The sequence below is a fragment of the Ammodytes marinus genome, assembly GCF_949987685.1.
Source record: "Ammodytes marinus genome assembly, chromosome: 9".
In the NCBI taxonomy this organism is placed as follows: Eukaryota; Metazoa; Chordata; class Actinopteri; order Uranoscopiformes; family Ammodytidae; genus Ammodytes; species Ammodytes marinus.
In genome coordinates this window covers 16334067-16350823 of record NC_137213.1, presented here as the reverse complement: position 1 = coordinate 16350823, position 16757 = coordinate 16334067, and the positions used below count along the sequence as shown (strand labels likewise).

Sequence of the window (16757 nt, the reverse complement as noted above, 5' to 3'; positions counted from 1 at the left end):
GTAATCTGATGTTTCCATTGGGACTCTTGAGTTGTGTGAGACAACAGTTAGAACTTGGTCAGATTTTAAGTCTTTGTCTGTCTGTTTTTTTCTGTTTTACAGCTTAATGGGATGAATATTGTACTGGAAAATGGCTACGTAATTCTCAATTTCAAAGACGAGATGTGGAAATCCAACAAAAAATATAACGATGGCCTGTGGCATTATTTGACCGCAACCAAAAGGGATGCAAGGTACGAAAGAGGCAATGATTTTACATTCAAACAGATTAATTTTTGTTTTAACAATGAGTCTGTGGTTTGGGATGATTTTACTTTTGTTCGTACAACTATTAACAAAAAACCCTGAAATGATTTTCCCATACAGTGTCATGCTGATGATTGATGATGAGGACACGGGTAAGAAGGAGAGTGGCAGCTCTACCATAACTAACACAAATGTCAACATGGTATTGGGAGGAGACACGTTCAAAGGCTGCATTACCAACCTCTACACAAGACGGTAAAAAAAAATCTGAATCCAATGCAAATCTGCATTATTTTTTAAAATACTTCAAGATTGTTTGCTGTACTTTGATAGAAGACGTCAACGTTATATCTGTCATTTGTTGTGTTTTCAGGCCAACCAATATGTTCAAGGCTGATGACCTCAGCAAGTTCAAGTCTTCGGGAGATGTTTTTCTGGATATGTGCGCCGCTGACAGTCCTGCTCAACTGATGCTGGACAGCAACTCTAAGAAGGTGAGTGTTTCAGTGCCTTTCATTCCCACACATATTGTGATTACGAAGTATTATGAAGTTGTTTATGTTAGATTTGTATGAAATCATTTCACCTTCTTTCCAAAACAAATAGACTTGGTTCACACTTTACTTGAACTGAGTGCCATTATTGTCTAGGACAATCCACACTGGTTGACGGTATAACTATCAAAACTAGCATAAACTGTACATAATGAACACGGTTTAATACTATTGTTGGAGGCTAATTAATAATCACAGTGTTTGCTCTGGTTTGACATTGTTTACATTCTATTTTGCTGCCTTGTTTCCAGAGATGAAGAAGAACAAGACCTGCTGATGCTGACAAGAATCTAACATTCATCTGCATTGTACTTAAATAAATAAAAAAGTTGCATGAACACTTGCAATAATCATGAAAAATATTCAATATATTGAATCTCTGTGTATTCTTTGTTTTAATACAGTAACTTCAAACTTGTGAATAACAAGCTTTAAATCATCTCATGTCTCTTCTCTTTCTTTTATTGCAACTCACTGATGAACCACTTTCTAACAGTCATTCACAAGCACGTGTCCTCTAACTCACTTCTGTCAGACCTAATGAAACATGCCTGATTATAAATTGATAATCACTAATCATTACAGTTAATATAAAAAGAAAACACACACAGGAATCAGATTTTCTGGCCCATGATACTGTTGTACCTCCACAATATCCTTGTGAATTTGGTCATGTCATACTTTTATATTCTTCTGTTTAAGTACATAGGGGGATACAAGTTATATATTTCAAACTTGTGAAATGATTTTAGGATAAAATGCATATCAGACCACAAACATCAAACAAACCTTGCTGTTGTGGGACAGTGTGTAATCTGTATGTAATTCTGGGCTACACAAATAAACATATAAATGCAACAGTCTTCCGTGTCTTGAAACTCTGAACACCATTAAGGCTGGTTGTGCTGCCAATGACAAATTAGGAGGCATTTCCTGGAATGAAATGTTGGTATTTTGCAGCTAATCTAGGCCTCACAGTGTAGAAATAAATAGTAGTAGTAGAGTTTACCTGACACATTATCATTCCATATTCTCAAAAAATGCTAACACAAATTTTCCAAATCAATTTGGATTTTGCATGCCCATCATAACTTACTAAGTCTTGATCCAGTTAACACAGTTACAAGTGCACCCCTTATAACATTGAGTGCGTGTCAAACTGAAATCACTCAGATCATATGAGAAAATACAAGCACAATCAAGTACGTGAGCGTTGTGCAACTGCAAGAAAATCAAAGTAACAGTGAAACAATCAGACCAAAAATAAAGCATCTATATTATTTTGTGCCTGTAACAAGATCCATTCTGACCCATCAGTTACTATTAATACTAACCACAGGAATGATGTAATCATAACGATCAGTTTATACTTTTTATCAAAAGTTTTGCAATACATATTAGTATTTAAGTCTCTTCATCAATCAACTGTAATTATAGTTTGTATAGCAGCAGTAATTGAACACTTTGATATTTTTTAAGTATTTTTTAAAGCATAACATGATGTATACCGTATGATTGTTTTCGGGAGAACATTTGGGTGAACAAAAAGACTTGGATGAACAAAAAAACAAGTAATTTAAATACATTAATCTAGGAGAAATTGGGATGGGCATTTTTCACTATCTTCTGACATTTTATTAACCAATTGATAAATCGATTAATTTACAAAATAAAACTTCAGAGTACTGGATAATGAAAACAATCATTAGTAGAAGTCCTGCATGCATTTGTTCAATGTGAGAACAGGTCTTAGGTGTCCCCACATTTTGTCAAAATTTAGTTTAGAAGATTTTATTTTAAGTAGGCAATGGGTGTAGTTATTACCAAGATACATTGTTGTCCCCCTTCACATCTCTATTCATTTACAGAGAGGAACCCGGTTGGAGACTTTCCAAAGCTGTGTGAGCGAACAATGGGTGAACACAAGTGCCAACTTTGTTGCATATGCTGAGGTTCCTTGTTTGTGTTTGTGTTGTTGTAGGATACTGTGATGCAGGCGATAAATGAGAGTCTATCAGCATGTGCGTTACCAGCTATGGTCCAACATGCTTATCGCATAGGCGGCCCTGTGAGCAGCCTAAGCTACATCTTTCCACTCCAGGTCCTGCAGCCCAGGTGAGCAACCCTTCTTACCTAAATGCACCATGTCAGGAGCGATACACATGCATGCACGCACATGAAACTTTAAGTGGAAGTATTTTTTTTTCTGTGAAAGAATGTCCTTGGCTTAGTGTATCATCTCCAGAGTGTATCATCTCCAGAGCCAACAAAAACAAAGTACAGATGAGTTATTTCTTTATCCTCCCCAGGCCCCACTTTTCTCTAGATGTCAGGACCCGCTCTCCTGAGGGACTGCTGTTCTTTGCCACTACCAGAGGAGGGCGCTCTCATCTGGCTTTGTACATATCCAAAGGCAGGATCAGACTTTCTGTAGGCAAGCAGAAGGAGATCTTCAACAGGGAAAAGTACAATGATGGAAAGTGGCACTCGGTCAGTGGACTCGTATCATACTCATCCCATTCATTAAATGAATCCACATTACAGGGCAAAGCTAAATACTGACATGTGTTGCCTGTAGGTCATGTTCAGTTTGGAGAAGAAGAAGTTTCGATTGGTTGTAGATGGGATCCGAGCCCAGGATGGTCAGCTGACAAATGTTGAGTTGACGTCCATGCAGCTGTTAGTGTCTCCTGTGTACCTGGGCAGTGCCCCGGAGTCCCTTCACAAAGAGTTGAAGGTAAGAAACAAAGAAATGTCTGAAAAAAAATTCACACAAATGTAATTTGCTTGTAATTTATATATTTTTTCTCGACTTTCAGTCAAAGGCTCTTCCGAAGCAAAGTGTGTCCGGCTGTATCCGCAATTTTAAAATGAACGGGGCCACGATGGCAAATCCAACCACAAATGTTGGTGCTGGCCCCTGCTTCGAGGGTCAGACACAAAGAGGGGCTTATTTCTCAGGGAATGGAGCACATGTCATTATCAGTGAGTACATCTCTCTGATTGCAACCGAATAATACTGCTGAAGCATTTCCAAGGACCATAGTGATCTCTGTCAGCTATACTGTTGGTAGTCAGTAAATATCGCAACCTTATCGACACCATCTGTCTCCTATTACACAAATCAATGACAGAAAAAATGCTGAAATTAAAAAAAAGGTAGCGGACATTTCAATAGAATCACCCTTCTTTTATGTCCATCATAAGGGATGTGAACAATCATATGTGAATTTTTAAACTATTCATTCTCCACAGAAATAATATATTTTTTAGGAGTTTTAAATATCTACAGCAATCTATATGAACCCAGATGATGTCAACCATGCTGATGATATCGGTTTCTGATTATTTCAGATGACTCCTTTGTCTTGGGCTCCAGCTTTGAGCTGCTGTTCAACATTCGTCCGCAGAGTCTGAGTGGACTCCTGCTACATGTTGGTAATTCCAGCAGGAACCAGTATGGACCTGCCATGGGCCACTACCTCAGTGTCTACATGCACAGAGGAGAGGTGAGCCAGACAGTGTGTCTGTTTAATGATTCCCACATCAGGTTTTTTTTTGTTTATTTTTCTGGCAAGAACCCCCTAACCCTAACATTTTCGTTTTTGGGAAAATAAAGACTTAAAGGTACAGTGTGTGTAATATCTCAATATTTAACATCATCTAGTGGTGAACGTTCTAGAATGCAACACTCCCTAGGTAACCCCACCGTTTTAGAATAATATGTTAGTCTACAGTGGCCTTCAAGGACAAGAAGCTAGTTAGTAAAGATGGCATCATCCACCACTGCCTCAGGTTTTTCCACAATATCAAGTGATTAGGTGAAGATGGATTGAGTTATTAATTCTATAGTACTTCTTTGTCTTCCAACAGGTGCATTTCCCCAGGACACTCCAAAAATGCATGCCATAGGGCCATTAAGTTTGTCCATTCTTTGCTACTGTAGTATCATGGCAGGGCGAAATGGCAGCCTCAATGGTGGCAAGCCCCACTCTTATGAAAATATAACATTTCTCAATCTAAAGAAATAAAAGAAATAAATACTTTTATTCTCTAGAGATTATACATGATTTAATACACATTTAGAATATTATATTCCATTTCTACCAAGTCTATTCTGGAAAATGCCAATACATTCTACACACTGCACCTTTAAACAATATCAAGCTGATGTACTTGGTTCTTCATTTTATTGTTTCGCGGGCAGAACAGAACAGATCCTAAATCTAATCTAGACTTGGATGGTGTGTTAATTGAAAGTGTGTTCCATGTAGACTTGATTAACTGTATTGTGTTTGGCTCATATTTACAGGTAGTGGCACGGGTGAACAATGGAAAAGGGGAATTCATGGTGTCAGTGAAGCCAAAAGCTTCTTTATGTGATGGCATGTTTCATAAAATTTCAGGTAAGGCACAAAACACATGAGGACAAATCATTCAAGAAAAACTTAAAACTCCTTTTGGAACTTATCAAGACGCTTATATAAATAGTTTTTTGCTTCATGTCACTGCCCATGTGTCCTCATAGTAATCAAGAGGAAAAATGTTGTGCAACTGCATGTGGACACAACAGACAATTACAAGATTGGACCACCATCTTCCACTACAACTTTGACCAAAGACTCCTTGTATGTTGGTGGCATTCCCAGTGAGTATTGCTCTGTTGATTAGATACTTTATCTACTTAGTTTAGCCTTAAAAGTAAGGTTTATTCACACATTGATGAAATATGAAAATATCCACCAAAATCACTTCATCACAGTATCATAATATGACGAAAAAACACATTATAGGTCAAACAGATAGCCTACGCCAATATAGTCAAAGAAGCAACAACTGATTCATCGTCTTTATGACAAACCCCAAATTATGTTGCTATTATCTCTACATTACAATATAAATTTACCATGGAAAATAGTGGTAACTGCATAATATAATTAACCTATAAATTAGCCAAATTGTTTTTCACAAGCTCTGGGGAAAAGTAAAAAAATTAAAATGAGAAGGGTTTGAATATGCATAGGTTCATGTAAGTTAACAAGTAACTATATGAAATACATTTGTAATACAGATAGATTCAAACAAATTAACAGAAACAATAAAATAACTCACCTGTTCACCACACGCACATTTCTGCTGCAGAAACAGCAATGCACCAGACACTCCCTGTCACATCGTCCTTTGTGGGATGCATCCAGGACATGAGGATCAACAGCGAACCGGTCTCCTTCGACAGGCTGTCCGCTGTGTTTGGTCCAATCAACCTCAAAGAATGCCCAGGCTGAATGAGACAGCTCGCTGCAACGTCATCAAACAAACTGTGGGACCATGTCCACCGCTAACCATGTGCAATCTGTTCCCAAGACAGAGAATGTGTTTGTGTTTAAGAATGTATATATGAGGATTATGTTTCAGCGTGTGTGTGTGTGTGTGTGTGTGTGTGTGTGTGTGTGTGTGTGTGTGTGCGTGTGCGTGTATGTGTGTGTGTGTGTGAGAGAGAGAGGGAGAGTCAGAGAATTTAAGTGTAGTGTACATGTGTAAAATCGAGATTTGAGCAGCAGCTTACAGGTTTATAATATTTGCTGCTCGGTTAAACATTTCTATATTTATTTCGTGTTAAAATCATGTTTCACTGCACCAATTCACAAGCGCATATTCTCACAGTTGTTTTACAGTCTGATGTGTTGGTCCATTAATTTTCTTTCTGTCAACGATCAAATGCTACTGAATTATGCTTTTGATTGGTCAGGGCTGCAGTTTGAGCAACCTAGCACTTTAAAAAAAATAACAGCAAATGATGCCTTTTGTGATGGTGCTTTAATGGGTATTAACAATATTTGTTTATTTTTATAGTTGGATTCAAAAGATATATATAGATAGATATACTAGAATAATTACGTTTACACCCACGGTGCTAGTTCAGTGAGCTATTTTATATTCATATCCACATGCCAGCATATAGAATTCTGCATTTGAAATGGTTTTACAGACATACATTGTACACACAGGCCATGAAATCACAAGTCTTTTCCCACACTGTATTGCTGGCTTTCTGAATTAATTTACATTTTGCATTCCTTTTTAATGCGTGTGGCTGTTAACGTCAGATGCACCAGAAATAAAGCCATGCACGTAATTTTGGGGAGCATTTTAATATGCATTGGAAGCCAATATATATTCCATTAGCATGAGTCTCACAATTCATGTTTGGGACCATTAAGCCACATAACCATAACGTTTAAATAATTATAGCAATATAGAAAAAAAGGTAGTTGATGTGTTTAAATTCCCCAGCAAGTGTTTACTTCATCCTTTGTACATTTGTGGAGGCATCTGTGGTGTGAGAAACAATATGCATGATGATTGGAAATATTTTTTACATGCATTCCTGTGTTGTGACCTCTGATTTGTAAACCATTTTGTAATCTCTTCAATGAATGTTCCTTATAAATAGGCTACTTGCCAGTGCCATAAGTAGGACTTTGGACCAGTGATCATGGTGACGACTCGCATTATTAAATGTATTGAGTCATGCATTTTTTCTGACGTCTTGGATTCATTAATAAATAAATACTCAGCAAAATGTCTATGATTTTGATTGTAAGAATCCAATAGGTTATTTGTCGTCATGTGCTCACATTTTAGGAGTAGGGTGATTTAGTTAAGGTTTAGATGTTCACATACCCTTTATGGAATATAGAGAATTATAATATTCCATAAAGGATCAGGCAATGATATACATAACATTGGTTTTGTTCTTGGGAATATTGCATGACATTTATTTTACACACTACAATAATAAATCGTGTTTTTTTTTCAAAGCTGCCTGCAAATTAAAATAATTTAGGAACTTTGTTTTTATTTTTATAAAGCGGACATTTTGACATCAGTATTCATTATTTATTTATTATTATTTTTATTTCTATCTTCTTGTCTGCAGCCCTCTCTCACTCACTGCTCAAAGCTCTGTCAGAAACCGCCACGCCCACTCCAATGCTGCCTTCACGGAGTTTTTGAAGCACGAGTTAAAGGTTATCATATAGTCAAGAGTATGTGACCTAATCGGTTATTTTACCTAAATTGTCACTATTTGTAATCATTCTTTGTCACATAGACCTTCTTTATTTCAGTAACATGCTTTGTCTAAATAATAGGCGTTTTAGATAGGGTGAGAAATGCGGATAGCTGTGGAGAAAAATACTTGATCCCACACATTTTGATAACGATATAAAATGTTTAGAGATACTATCAAAAACTAATCAATCACAATAGAACAGGCATAGCTCATCAAATTGTTTTGTTGTGTAGCCTATCGTATCTCCCGCAATTCCATTTCGGTGTAATCTGATTGGAAGCGCGATAATTCCATAATTCCCGTAGCATGTAAAGGCTGCACATTTCCTGGTCTGCACGAGAACAACACGAGCCGCAACCGCCGGGTCAGGTGGTACAATACGGAACAGTGTCAACCGCTCGCTGGATATACACTATACACACCCACCGAGCAAACACACTCATGTTGTTGACGCTCATTCATTTGAACCTGTTCGCTTCTTGCCTGCTCTTGTAAGAATATAAAAATGACGACGCCATTGGCTGAGACTACTTGTCCGTAAGTAAACTAACCGCACGTGCCCCTCCTAGGCTGCCCTCCCTCCTTTCTCCCACTGTACATCCTCGCCTCTGGTATCTGGTGTCTGTCTCAATGGCGGACCCAACAGAACCAGCCGCGGGAAGCGTGGAGGAGGCGGAGAACAAGAAGAAGAAGTCGGACCATATCAACGACGCAGAGCTGGCACTGAAAGGAATCAATATGCTCCTCAACAATGGATTCAAGGAGAGCGACGAGCTCTTCAGAGCATACAGGTAGACTACTGTCATAGACAATACGCAGTCTGTCTCCTGTCTTTTCTATGTTGGCGCCTGCGAAGCATTCAGTGATGCACACAGTGATGATATTTCCATCGGGGGGGTCGTTGATGGCAAGTGTCGCTACAGCTTCCAAACTACGGCGGTGATTTGATTAACCCTGCATGTGCATAAATAAGAAATGACTTCCCCTCAGCACTGTCTGTGTTTGCTTGCAAAACAATACCCCAACACCCTTGTCAGTTACGCTTGTCTAATGTTGGCGTCATACATGATCAGGTCACAAACAGGATGAATCTTGTGTAAATAGCATGAGCAAATAATCCACACCCAGACTCAGTAGGCCTATGTGACTTGACTTGATGCTCAGACTTTCTAACAATTTTGCGATTGTGTGGTGGTGATGGGCTAAAGCTGGGACCCACCCATCTTCAGTGTAAATATAGATTTTTTTTTTCCAAACAAAAGAGAAGAAATGCTCAACAAATGACAATAATTGGTTGCTGCTGCACTACCTGTCTAGGGCTTACCAAGATGCTGTAGAGATGCCCAAATGTGAAAACTAAGCAAGCAAATGATCCTCCGATGACTTACTTCTAAAAGTGTTCACAGCTAAAAAAGGTTGGGAACCCCTGCTCTAAACCACACATTCCGACCATAGTCCACTTGCTGGTTGCAGGATTTCCTACACATCCTGCAATTACTCAGTCAATTCTGTTTTGTATAAGGGCTGATTATCTCAAGGAAGTTTTTTTTTTCTTCTTTCAACTTGAATGTAGATGCCACAGAAGGGCAACCCCTATGTGTCCTCCTGACCCCCTGGTGAGAGCTTAAATGTCAGCTCTGCCACTAATTGCTTTTAGCACTAGGTGTCATCATGCTTTGACTGCATCAGCAGAAAGAAAAGAAGATGGAGGGAAGTGAAAAACACATACACAACGACTGCGGACAAGCTTGCGACTGGCTGTTATGAACCACTTCCCTGATAAAGGTTCCCCCTGGCACCGTTAGGGTCGGGGTGGCCTTGTGTGTTGCATTATAATGGGTATATTCTGTGTGACTGTTAATGTTCTCTGCCTCATGTCCTTTTTCCAGTGTGAATCCATTCAGTTGTTGACGCATGGGATCAGGCTCAACACTTTTTTGTCATTCCACCCAGGAACTACTTTCCCTTTTCTTTTTAGATGTGTCATCACTAGTGTACGCCTTTCCACTGACGTGTCACCTGTTCTGCTTCTGTTTCAGGAACCACAGCCCGCTGATGAGTTTCGGGGCCAGTTTTGTAAGTTTTCTGGTGAGTCAAGAGGAAACCTCATTCTATTTTTTTTTTAATTTGCAGCCGTAGCAGCTGCACTTTTTTGTTGGGTTGCAGAAATATTTTAAATTTCTATTTTAAAGGTGCTGTAAGCGGAATGGTTCTTTTAGCTATCTTCTTGTCAGTTACTGCAGTTAGCGGTCCCCTCGCTCGTCCCTACGTCACCACATTAATGCACTGCGGTCTTCAAGCAGCGAGTTATCTAGCATCATCTCAGCTCCATAAGTGTGATAAAACATGATTAAAAACCATCAAAACAGACATTGGGAAGGATTTTTACCTGCCCCGCCATTGTAGGCGCATAAACATTCACCCATCTGTTGCTCTGGCGTGCACCGGCAGTGAGACCATGAGTGAGACGGGTGTCGTTTGTAGCGTTCTCTCTTGTGATTGGATAAAAATTTTGGGATCCTCCAAAACGTTTATTTGCCGATTACATGCAGAGCAGTTGACTGAGAGATCGGCTTTATGAAACGCGCACATTATGTAAGTGATCATTATATGAATAAAGAGTGATTTAACACTTATATTAACATACATAAACCGCTTACTTCACCTTTAAACAACACTTCATTTATATAATGAGTTTTAATTAAGGGATCTTCCCTTGGCATGGGACAAACTCAGAGGTAAGATTTACTTGAGAAAGACTTAGTGCAGAACACATACCAATACCACATAGCCCAGGCTACCAGATACCTCAGCACATGCAAATAAAAGAAAACAAGGAGCAGGTTAGTTTTTTCCCCCTTTTGTAATGTTTAATTTCTCACACTTTTTTGCAGAATGCAATGATGACGTTCGAAGAGGAGAAAATGCAGATGGCCTTCGAGGACCTGAAAGCTACAGAGAGACTGTGCGAGAGCCAAAACGCCGGGGTCATTGAAACCATAAAAAACAAGATCAAGAGGAGTGTGAGTATAGTTTCTTCACCTATACACACACAGCCAGCCGACATGTCAGTTTGTCACGTCAGTGGATTAAAACGTGAGGTGTTTTGTTGTGTGGGCAGATGGACTCTCAGAGGTCGGGGGTGGCTGCAGTGGACCGACTCCAGAGGCAGATAATCATTGCAGACTGCCAGGTTTACCTTGCAGTGCTGTCCTTCATCAAACAAGAGCTGTCGTGTAAGGGAGCATTAAGTACTTGTTGGCCGACAATTTGTGATATGTGGGAAATGAAAATAATGAAATGCGTGGAGCGTTCTTTGATTTATTTTTTTATCATACCAGTAGGCAATTTCAAAAGAAAGCACGTACCACTTATTCACGGTATTGCGATTACAGCTCTCAAATGTGTTATTTTGAAATGTCTGGGTAATTTTTTCTTCCCGGCTGAACACAACCTATTTTAATTTTTTAATTTAAAGAATAGTCTGAACATTAATTAACTTGTATTATAACATAATACAATAAATTATTGAATGGTTCTAAAAATACAATTGAGCAGCTCAACAAGGTTTTTAGAGACATGCTCAAATTCTACAATTTTTTTTAATTTTTTTTATAAAAGTTATGATTCAATCTCCTGACAGCATACATCAAAGGAGGCTGGATCCTCCGCAAAGCCTGGAAGATGTACAACAAGTGCTACAGCGACATCACACAGCTCCAGGAGGGCAGCAGCAGCAGCAGCAGCAGCAGCGGCAGAAGAAGAGCTTCTGAACGGTCATCAAGGCCCAGTCCCTCTCTGTCCTCTTCAGACTCCTCCCCCCCCGGGCCCAGCCCCTCTCACAGACTGGACGGCCTCTGCCCCGAAGCTCTGGACCGCCTCAAAGGTTCGGTCAGCTTTGGTTACGGCCTCTTCCACCTCTGCATCTCCATGGTGCCGCCACACCTGCTGAAGATAGTCAACCTGCTGGGTTTCCCCGGCGACCGTCTCCAAGGCCTGTCGGCGCTCACCTATGCCAGTGAAAGTAAGGACATGAAGGCGCCCTTAGCTACGTGAGTACGTGACTTGACTACGTTTGTGTATCTGTGTATTCTGTCTGTAACTTAAAACACAACAAATATTTTACAAAAAATGAAAGTAAGTGAAGCATGGTCTTTTTAGAGGAAAGAAAGGATGAATTTTAGATTATTTTAGAGGGGTTAAATATGGTTAATTTGACTTAATCAAACAATTGCTGTACTGAATAGTCCCACTCACTTCCAGTCCTCCCTTACAGATTGGCCCTCTTGTGGTACCACACAGTAGTGCAGCCCTTCTTCGCCCTGGACGGTGCAGACACCCAGGCAGGCCTGATGGAAGCCAAATCTATTCTTAAACAAAGGGAGGCTATCTATCCAAACTCCTCCCTCTTCACGTTTTTCAAAGGCAGAGTCCAACGCCTTGAGGTAAACGCATGTTAAGAATAGACCTCATTTATATCCTAGCTTTGGGAAAGTTTCATGATGTCTCTAGCTTGTGACTCACTCCACAAAGTTCCCCCTCTCTCTAGTGCCAGATCAGTAGTGCCTTGACGTCCTTCCGGGATGCCTTAGATCTGGCCTCTGACCAGAGGGAGATTCAGCACGTGTGTTTATATGAAATAGGTACAACTTTTCCCCCTCACATTTCAAACCACCTTGGTCAGTGCTAGTCTGCATCATAATCTCTTTAATTGTTGAACATTTTAGGTTGGTGCAGCATGATTGAACTGAACTACAGAGAAGCCTTCAGAGCCTTTGAGCGACTGAAGACGGAGTCTCGCTGGTCCCAGTGCTACTACGCCTATTTAACTGGAGGTGCTACCAGTACATGTGAATAAGGCGTTAAGGGCCTTTCTTGGTAAGTCTTGTATTGGCCCCTACATCCACATTATGTTTCTTTTGCATTGTGTAGTGTGCCAAGGAGCCACAGGTGATCTGGAGGGAGCCGTCGCTGTGTTCAAGGACGTTCGGAAACATTTCAAACGCAAGAACAATCAGATCGAGTTGTTCTCCATGAAGAGGGTGAATATGGATCCAGCTGATTTTTATACTGCAAATGTCTTGTGCAAAATGCAATGAAACTGGGTGAAGTATATGGTTTTTTTATGCATACGTTTTATCAGGCTGAGAAGCTAAGGAGCTCCAGTCTCTCCAAAGAACTCTGCATCCTGTCTGTGATCGAGATTCTGTATCTATGGAAAGCTCTGCCCAACTGCTCCCCTGCCAAGCTCCAGACAATGACACAAGGTACTCAAGTGTAATTTCTTTTTTAAATGAACAAACTACAGCCTTGTTTTTTTGTTTTGTTATTTTGCTGCTTTGTTTATTTTCGTGTCATTGGGGCGTAGCTAAAGTGTACATTTTTTTTAATTTTTTTTCAGTCCTGCAGGGTATTGACGATGCCTCATCAGCAGGCCTGAAAAACCTGCTTCTTGGTGCCATTAACACATGTCTTCATAATACCAAAGATGCCATTCAGGTACTCCCAAGTCTAATAATAGCAATACGATGTGTAGGGCTTTGAAATATGAGACATTGCAAGATACACATCACTCGAGGAGTGGTTGTAGTAAACTCAACTCAATACAGAGGTGATAAAAGCTATATCTGGTTTCATTTAGTGTCTCATGACTTTTTTTTGTTGTTGCAGTATTTCCATCTGGCTGGAAGCGATGAGGTCGGTCTTCTGAGCAACTCTTATGTGCAGCCCTACTCTTGCTATGAACTGGGCTGTGTGTTGCTGAACACTCCAGAGGCAAGTTTGTGTGTGTGTGAGTGTGACTTAATGGAGAGTGTGAGGATGAGATGGTGTCACATGGTCTAAAAATATTTATTTTGTTTGGTTTCAGTCTGCAGAGAAAGGCAGAATGCTAATGCTTCAGGCCAAGGTACAGTAGCTTTCTGTATTGCATGGTTGTATGCTTTCTGAAGATGTATTGTTTTCTATGTTTGACTATTCATGACCTTTTTAAGTAGTTGGTCAATTATATGACTTTCTGTTTTAACAGACTTCATTATTAGTTTATCCCTAACAAACATCTCTGAGATCTAAACATGGCCTTATTAAATGTATTCAAAGTGTATAGTAGTGTTTGGATTGTGACTCACTCCAGTGTGTTGACTGTAAAGCTTGTTTAAGAGTGCAGAGCACCAAAAAACAAACATTGTATTGTTTTCACTTTGTTTTGTCTTTTTTCGTTGACAATGCAGGAGGAGTATGCTGGCTACGACTTTGAGAACAGGCTCCATGTCCGTATTCATTCAGCTTTTGCTTCTATGAGGGCTGCGGCCCCGCCTTGACATTTGATCTGCACCTCAGAAAACTGGAATAAATGTCTTTTACAAAAGCAACAATGCCATTATGGGCACTAATGTTACAGTTTTATTTGTTCCAACTAATTTATTTTTACTTTCATGTTCTGAGCCTTTGTATCATTTTCTAATTTGTGCAATATACAGTTAGTGTTCTAGGGTAAAGCGGTTGAAAGGTGCTTTTTCTGTCGTTTAATTTCAACAAAAAAATTAAGAAAATTGGTTTATGGTTTTACAAGATTATTTTCAAAACTAGATGGAAGTTAAATCAGATTTAAAATCTATAATTTAAAAATAAGTTATTTTGCATTCACACTGGGACAAGTTTTCAGGTCAAGTAGAGTAACAGCACATATCAAGTATAAACAGACAAAGCAATTTAAATGAATGACTACCTGATGAGAAGCCGATATTTTTACCATCTCTGTGGTGGTTGTTGGTTTTGCCGTGTGCTGTAAAGGCTTTGCTAGTCCATAGATGTGAGTAATAAATGGTAATTATTTTCTTTTTTAGTGTAGCCTAGTCCTGATTTTTTAGTTGAATTATGTTTAGCAGTACACGTGTCTTACACACAAGTTGTAATAGATGAACCTAATGTTGTGCCACTTTTGAGTGGCCTTTGCACAGTGCTACTCCTGGTTGTAAACTGGTTCTCCTTTGTATGGTTTGTGTTAAGATAATAAAATGGAATATTGTTTTATCCACTACACTTGATTAAGCATCATCATTTAAGTGGGACGCCCAAGGTGTACATGACCAATGCATGTAGTGCCTTTGGCAACAACAAATGAGGTTTAACAGCTAACATAACAATACTGATGTGAATTCGCTTAATCATTTCAACAATTTAAAATAAATATGCTGTAGGTCCTCGCACATGAGCAGCAGGGAAAATAGATTGCATTAGTCTACTTTCAATGATATAAATGGGATGGACAAAATCTTAGAAACGCCCCTGAGTATGCTGCAGTACAGTTCAACAGCAACACAAACTAGCCTACAGAAAATATCAGAAATAACTGAACATAACCTGCATGCAGGTTTGATTCACACAAACACATAAAAAATTGTTTGATTCATTGCAGTACTGGTGTATGACAATCGGTTTAAGTAGAAAAACATTAAAACACTAATTCTTAATATGATCAGGTCTAACTACTGCCAGGAATTTTCAACCTGGGTTTTTTTCTGATTACCAAGGGATCCCTGGATGGATTGTGAAATTGAATAATATGCATAATTTGGTGGTGAAGCAACAGCATGCAGGCCAAGACAAGTTTTACTATGTTGCAAAAGGCATAAGAAGAACGTGGCTGGTGGCAGGAGAGGCATTAGGGTATATGGCATCTAGTAAAATATAATAACATTTTTAAAGACAGAAAACAAATCAAACAAGAAAGTTCAATAAACATTTATCTTTTATTTAGCAACAATAGAAATTCAGTTTTTATACCCAAAGATTGATAACAGCAAAAACTAGAACTTACAGCAGCTATTCAAGACATGAGAAAACGGTATATTCAGTGCTCGATTGTGAAGGAGGTAAGGCTTGCATAGTTATAGTGATGCACATGCTTTTATTGTGATAGGTAGATTTTAATTAGATCAATAGCTCTAGTATATAGCTAATTATACTTTACTGCGGCAAGACCTCTACACACATACACACACATCTATGAGTGCAAGGCCATTGTCCCTGCCTAAGTGCAATTAGAAAAAGTGCTACTGTATCTACATAGTCATGTAGACTTCTGTGCAATGCTGTTAAGTCTACACATCTATACAGTCCATAGTTTCGGGCTTTATCATATTTTAAGCATTTATCTTATTGAAAAAAATCCTAGTTCCATTATTTTAGTACTGGCCATTCTTGTCGGATGAGGTAACATATAACTTGACATCTAAACAGCGATGCAGGGAACCAGCTATACCAATTTACAATCAGCTGCAAACAAGCAGATTTGAAACACATCCAGTTAAACATTATCTGTACTACCACCCATTGTACTAGAAATTGAAAGCTAAGGCAATTGCACCCAAATGGTCTATTTTAATACTTTGTACTGATCTATAGTATTCATGCACAGTTAGAATCAGTGTCGGATAAATTATTATCCAATCAATTTGCTCAGAATGCATCATGTACTGTTGTAGTGGTGTTGTTACGTTGTACGTCTCTGCAATGAGACTGATCAGTAAATTGTTTACCAACAACAAAATCGAGGTTGCTGTTTAAGCACTCCCTTCTATTTAACATACAGTATATGTATATATAAATAAATAAATAACTATTTCTAAGATACATTCTAGTTTTTCTAATGCATGCCTATACCAAACCTCATATACTGGTCAAAGTGGTCAAGGACCGCAATAAATATGCAAAAGAGTTTTTGTGCTTTATTGTTCACACACATCAATTAAAGAATATATTTGCCCCTGCGTTCATTCAGTGTTTAACTGCTTTTGACAGCTTAAAGACAAGGGCTCCCTAAGACAAGAGCCGTAGAGCAAACCCCAGTATAGCATACAATGTCCAAAATGTATGTGCTA

General features: G+C 39.0%; 3 protein-coding genes across 4 annotated transcripts in view; all 3 read left to right on the top strand.

Moving 5' to 3' along the window:
* LOC307255729 (laminin subunit alpha-3-like) overlaps positions 1–1240 on the top strand; it is a 52385-nt gene extending 51145 nt beyond the window's left edge. For both annotated transcript variants that reach the window (XM_080034485.1, XM_080034484.1), the window contains exons 72-75: positions 103–233; positions 367–501; positions 620–740; positions 1052–1240. In XM_080034485.1, coding sequence (XP_079890611.1) covers positions 103–233; positions 367–501; positions 620–740; positions 1052–1057 — 393 coding nt within the window. In that variant the 3' untranslated portion in view covers positions 1058–1240. The remainder of the gene's footprint in view (positions 1–102; positions 234–366; positions 502–619; positions 741–1051) is intronic.
* Positions 1241–2300: 1060 nt separating this feature from the next.
* LOC307255361 (laminin subunit alpha-4-like) lies at positions 2301–7350 on the top strand (the record flags this gene model as incomplete). Its single annotated transcript, XM_080034043.1, has 9 exons — positions 2301–2309; positions 2782–2915; positions 3110–3290; positions 3379–3537; positions 3620–3785; positions 4155–4309; positions 5113–5206; positions 5329–5448; positions 5943–7350. The coding sequence occupies 9 exons, from the start codon at positions 2301–2303 to the stop codon at positions 6083–6085; spliced, it is 1161 nt and encodes a 386-aa protein (XP_079890169.1). The 3' UTR covers positions 6086–7350.
* An 895-nt stretch (positions 7351–8245) lies between these two features.
* LOC307254956 (tetratricopeptide repeat protein 39C-like) lies at positions 8246–14899 on the top strand. Its single transcript, XM_080033532.1, has 14 exons — positions 8246–8666; positions 9915–9963; positions 10770–10898; positions 10997–11111; positions 11519–11927; positions 12152–12320; positions 12425–12518; positions 12603–12710; positions 12808–12917; positions 13019–13142; positions 13277–13374; positions 13546–13650; positions 13745–13783; positions 14106–14899. Exons 1-14 carry the CDS (start codon positions 8506–8508, stop codon positions 14193–14195), a joined length of 1800 nt encoding a protein of 599 aa, XP_079889658.1. The 5' UTR covers positions 8246–8505; the 3' UTR covers positions 14196–14899.
* The last annotated feature ends 1858 nt before the right edge of the window (positions 14900–16757 follow it).

Bases quoted from the DNA above. Each gene is read 5' to 3' on its own strand.
- LOC307254956 (XM_080033532.1), top strand. From the start codon at position 8,506: ATGGCGGACCCAACAGAACCAGCCGCGGGAAGCGTGGAGGAGGCGGAG. The intron at 10,899-10,996 runs GTGAGTATAGTT...TTGTGTGGGCAG, and splicing joins AAAACAAGATCAAGAGGAGT to ATGGACTCTCAGAGGTCGGG. The intron at 12,321-12,424 runs GTAAACGCATGT...CCCTCTCTCTAG, and splicing joins GCAGAGTCCAACGCCTTGAG to TGCCAGATCAGTAGTGCCTT.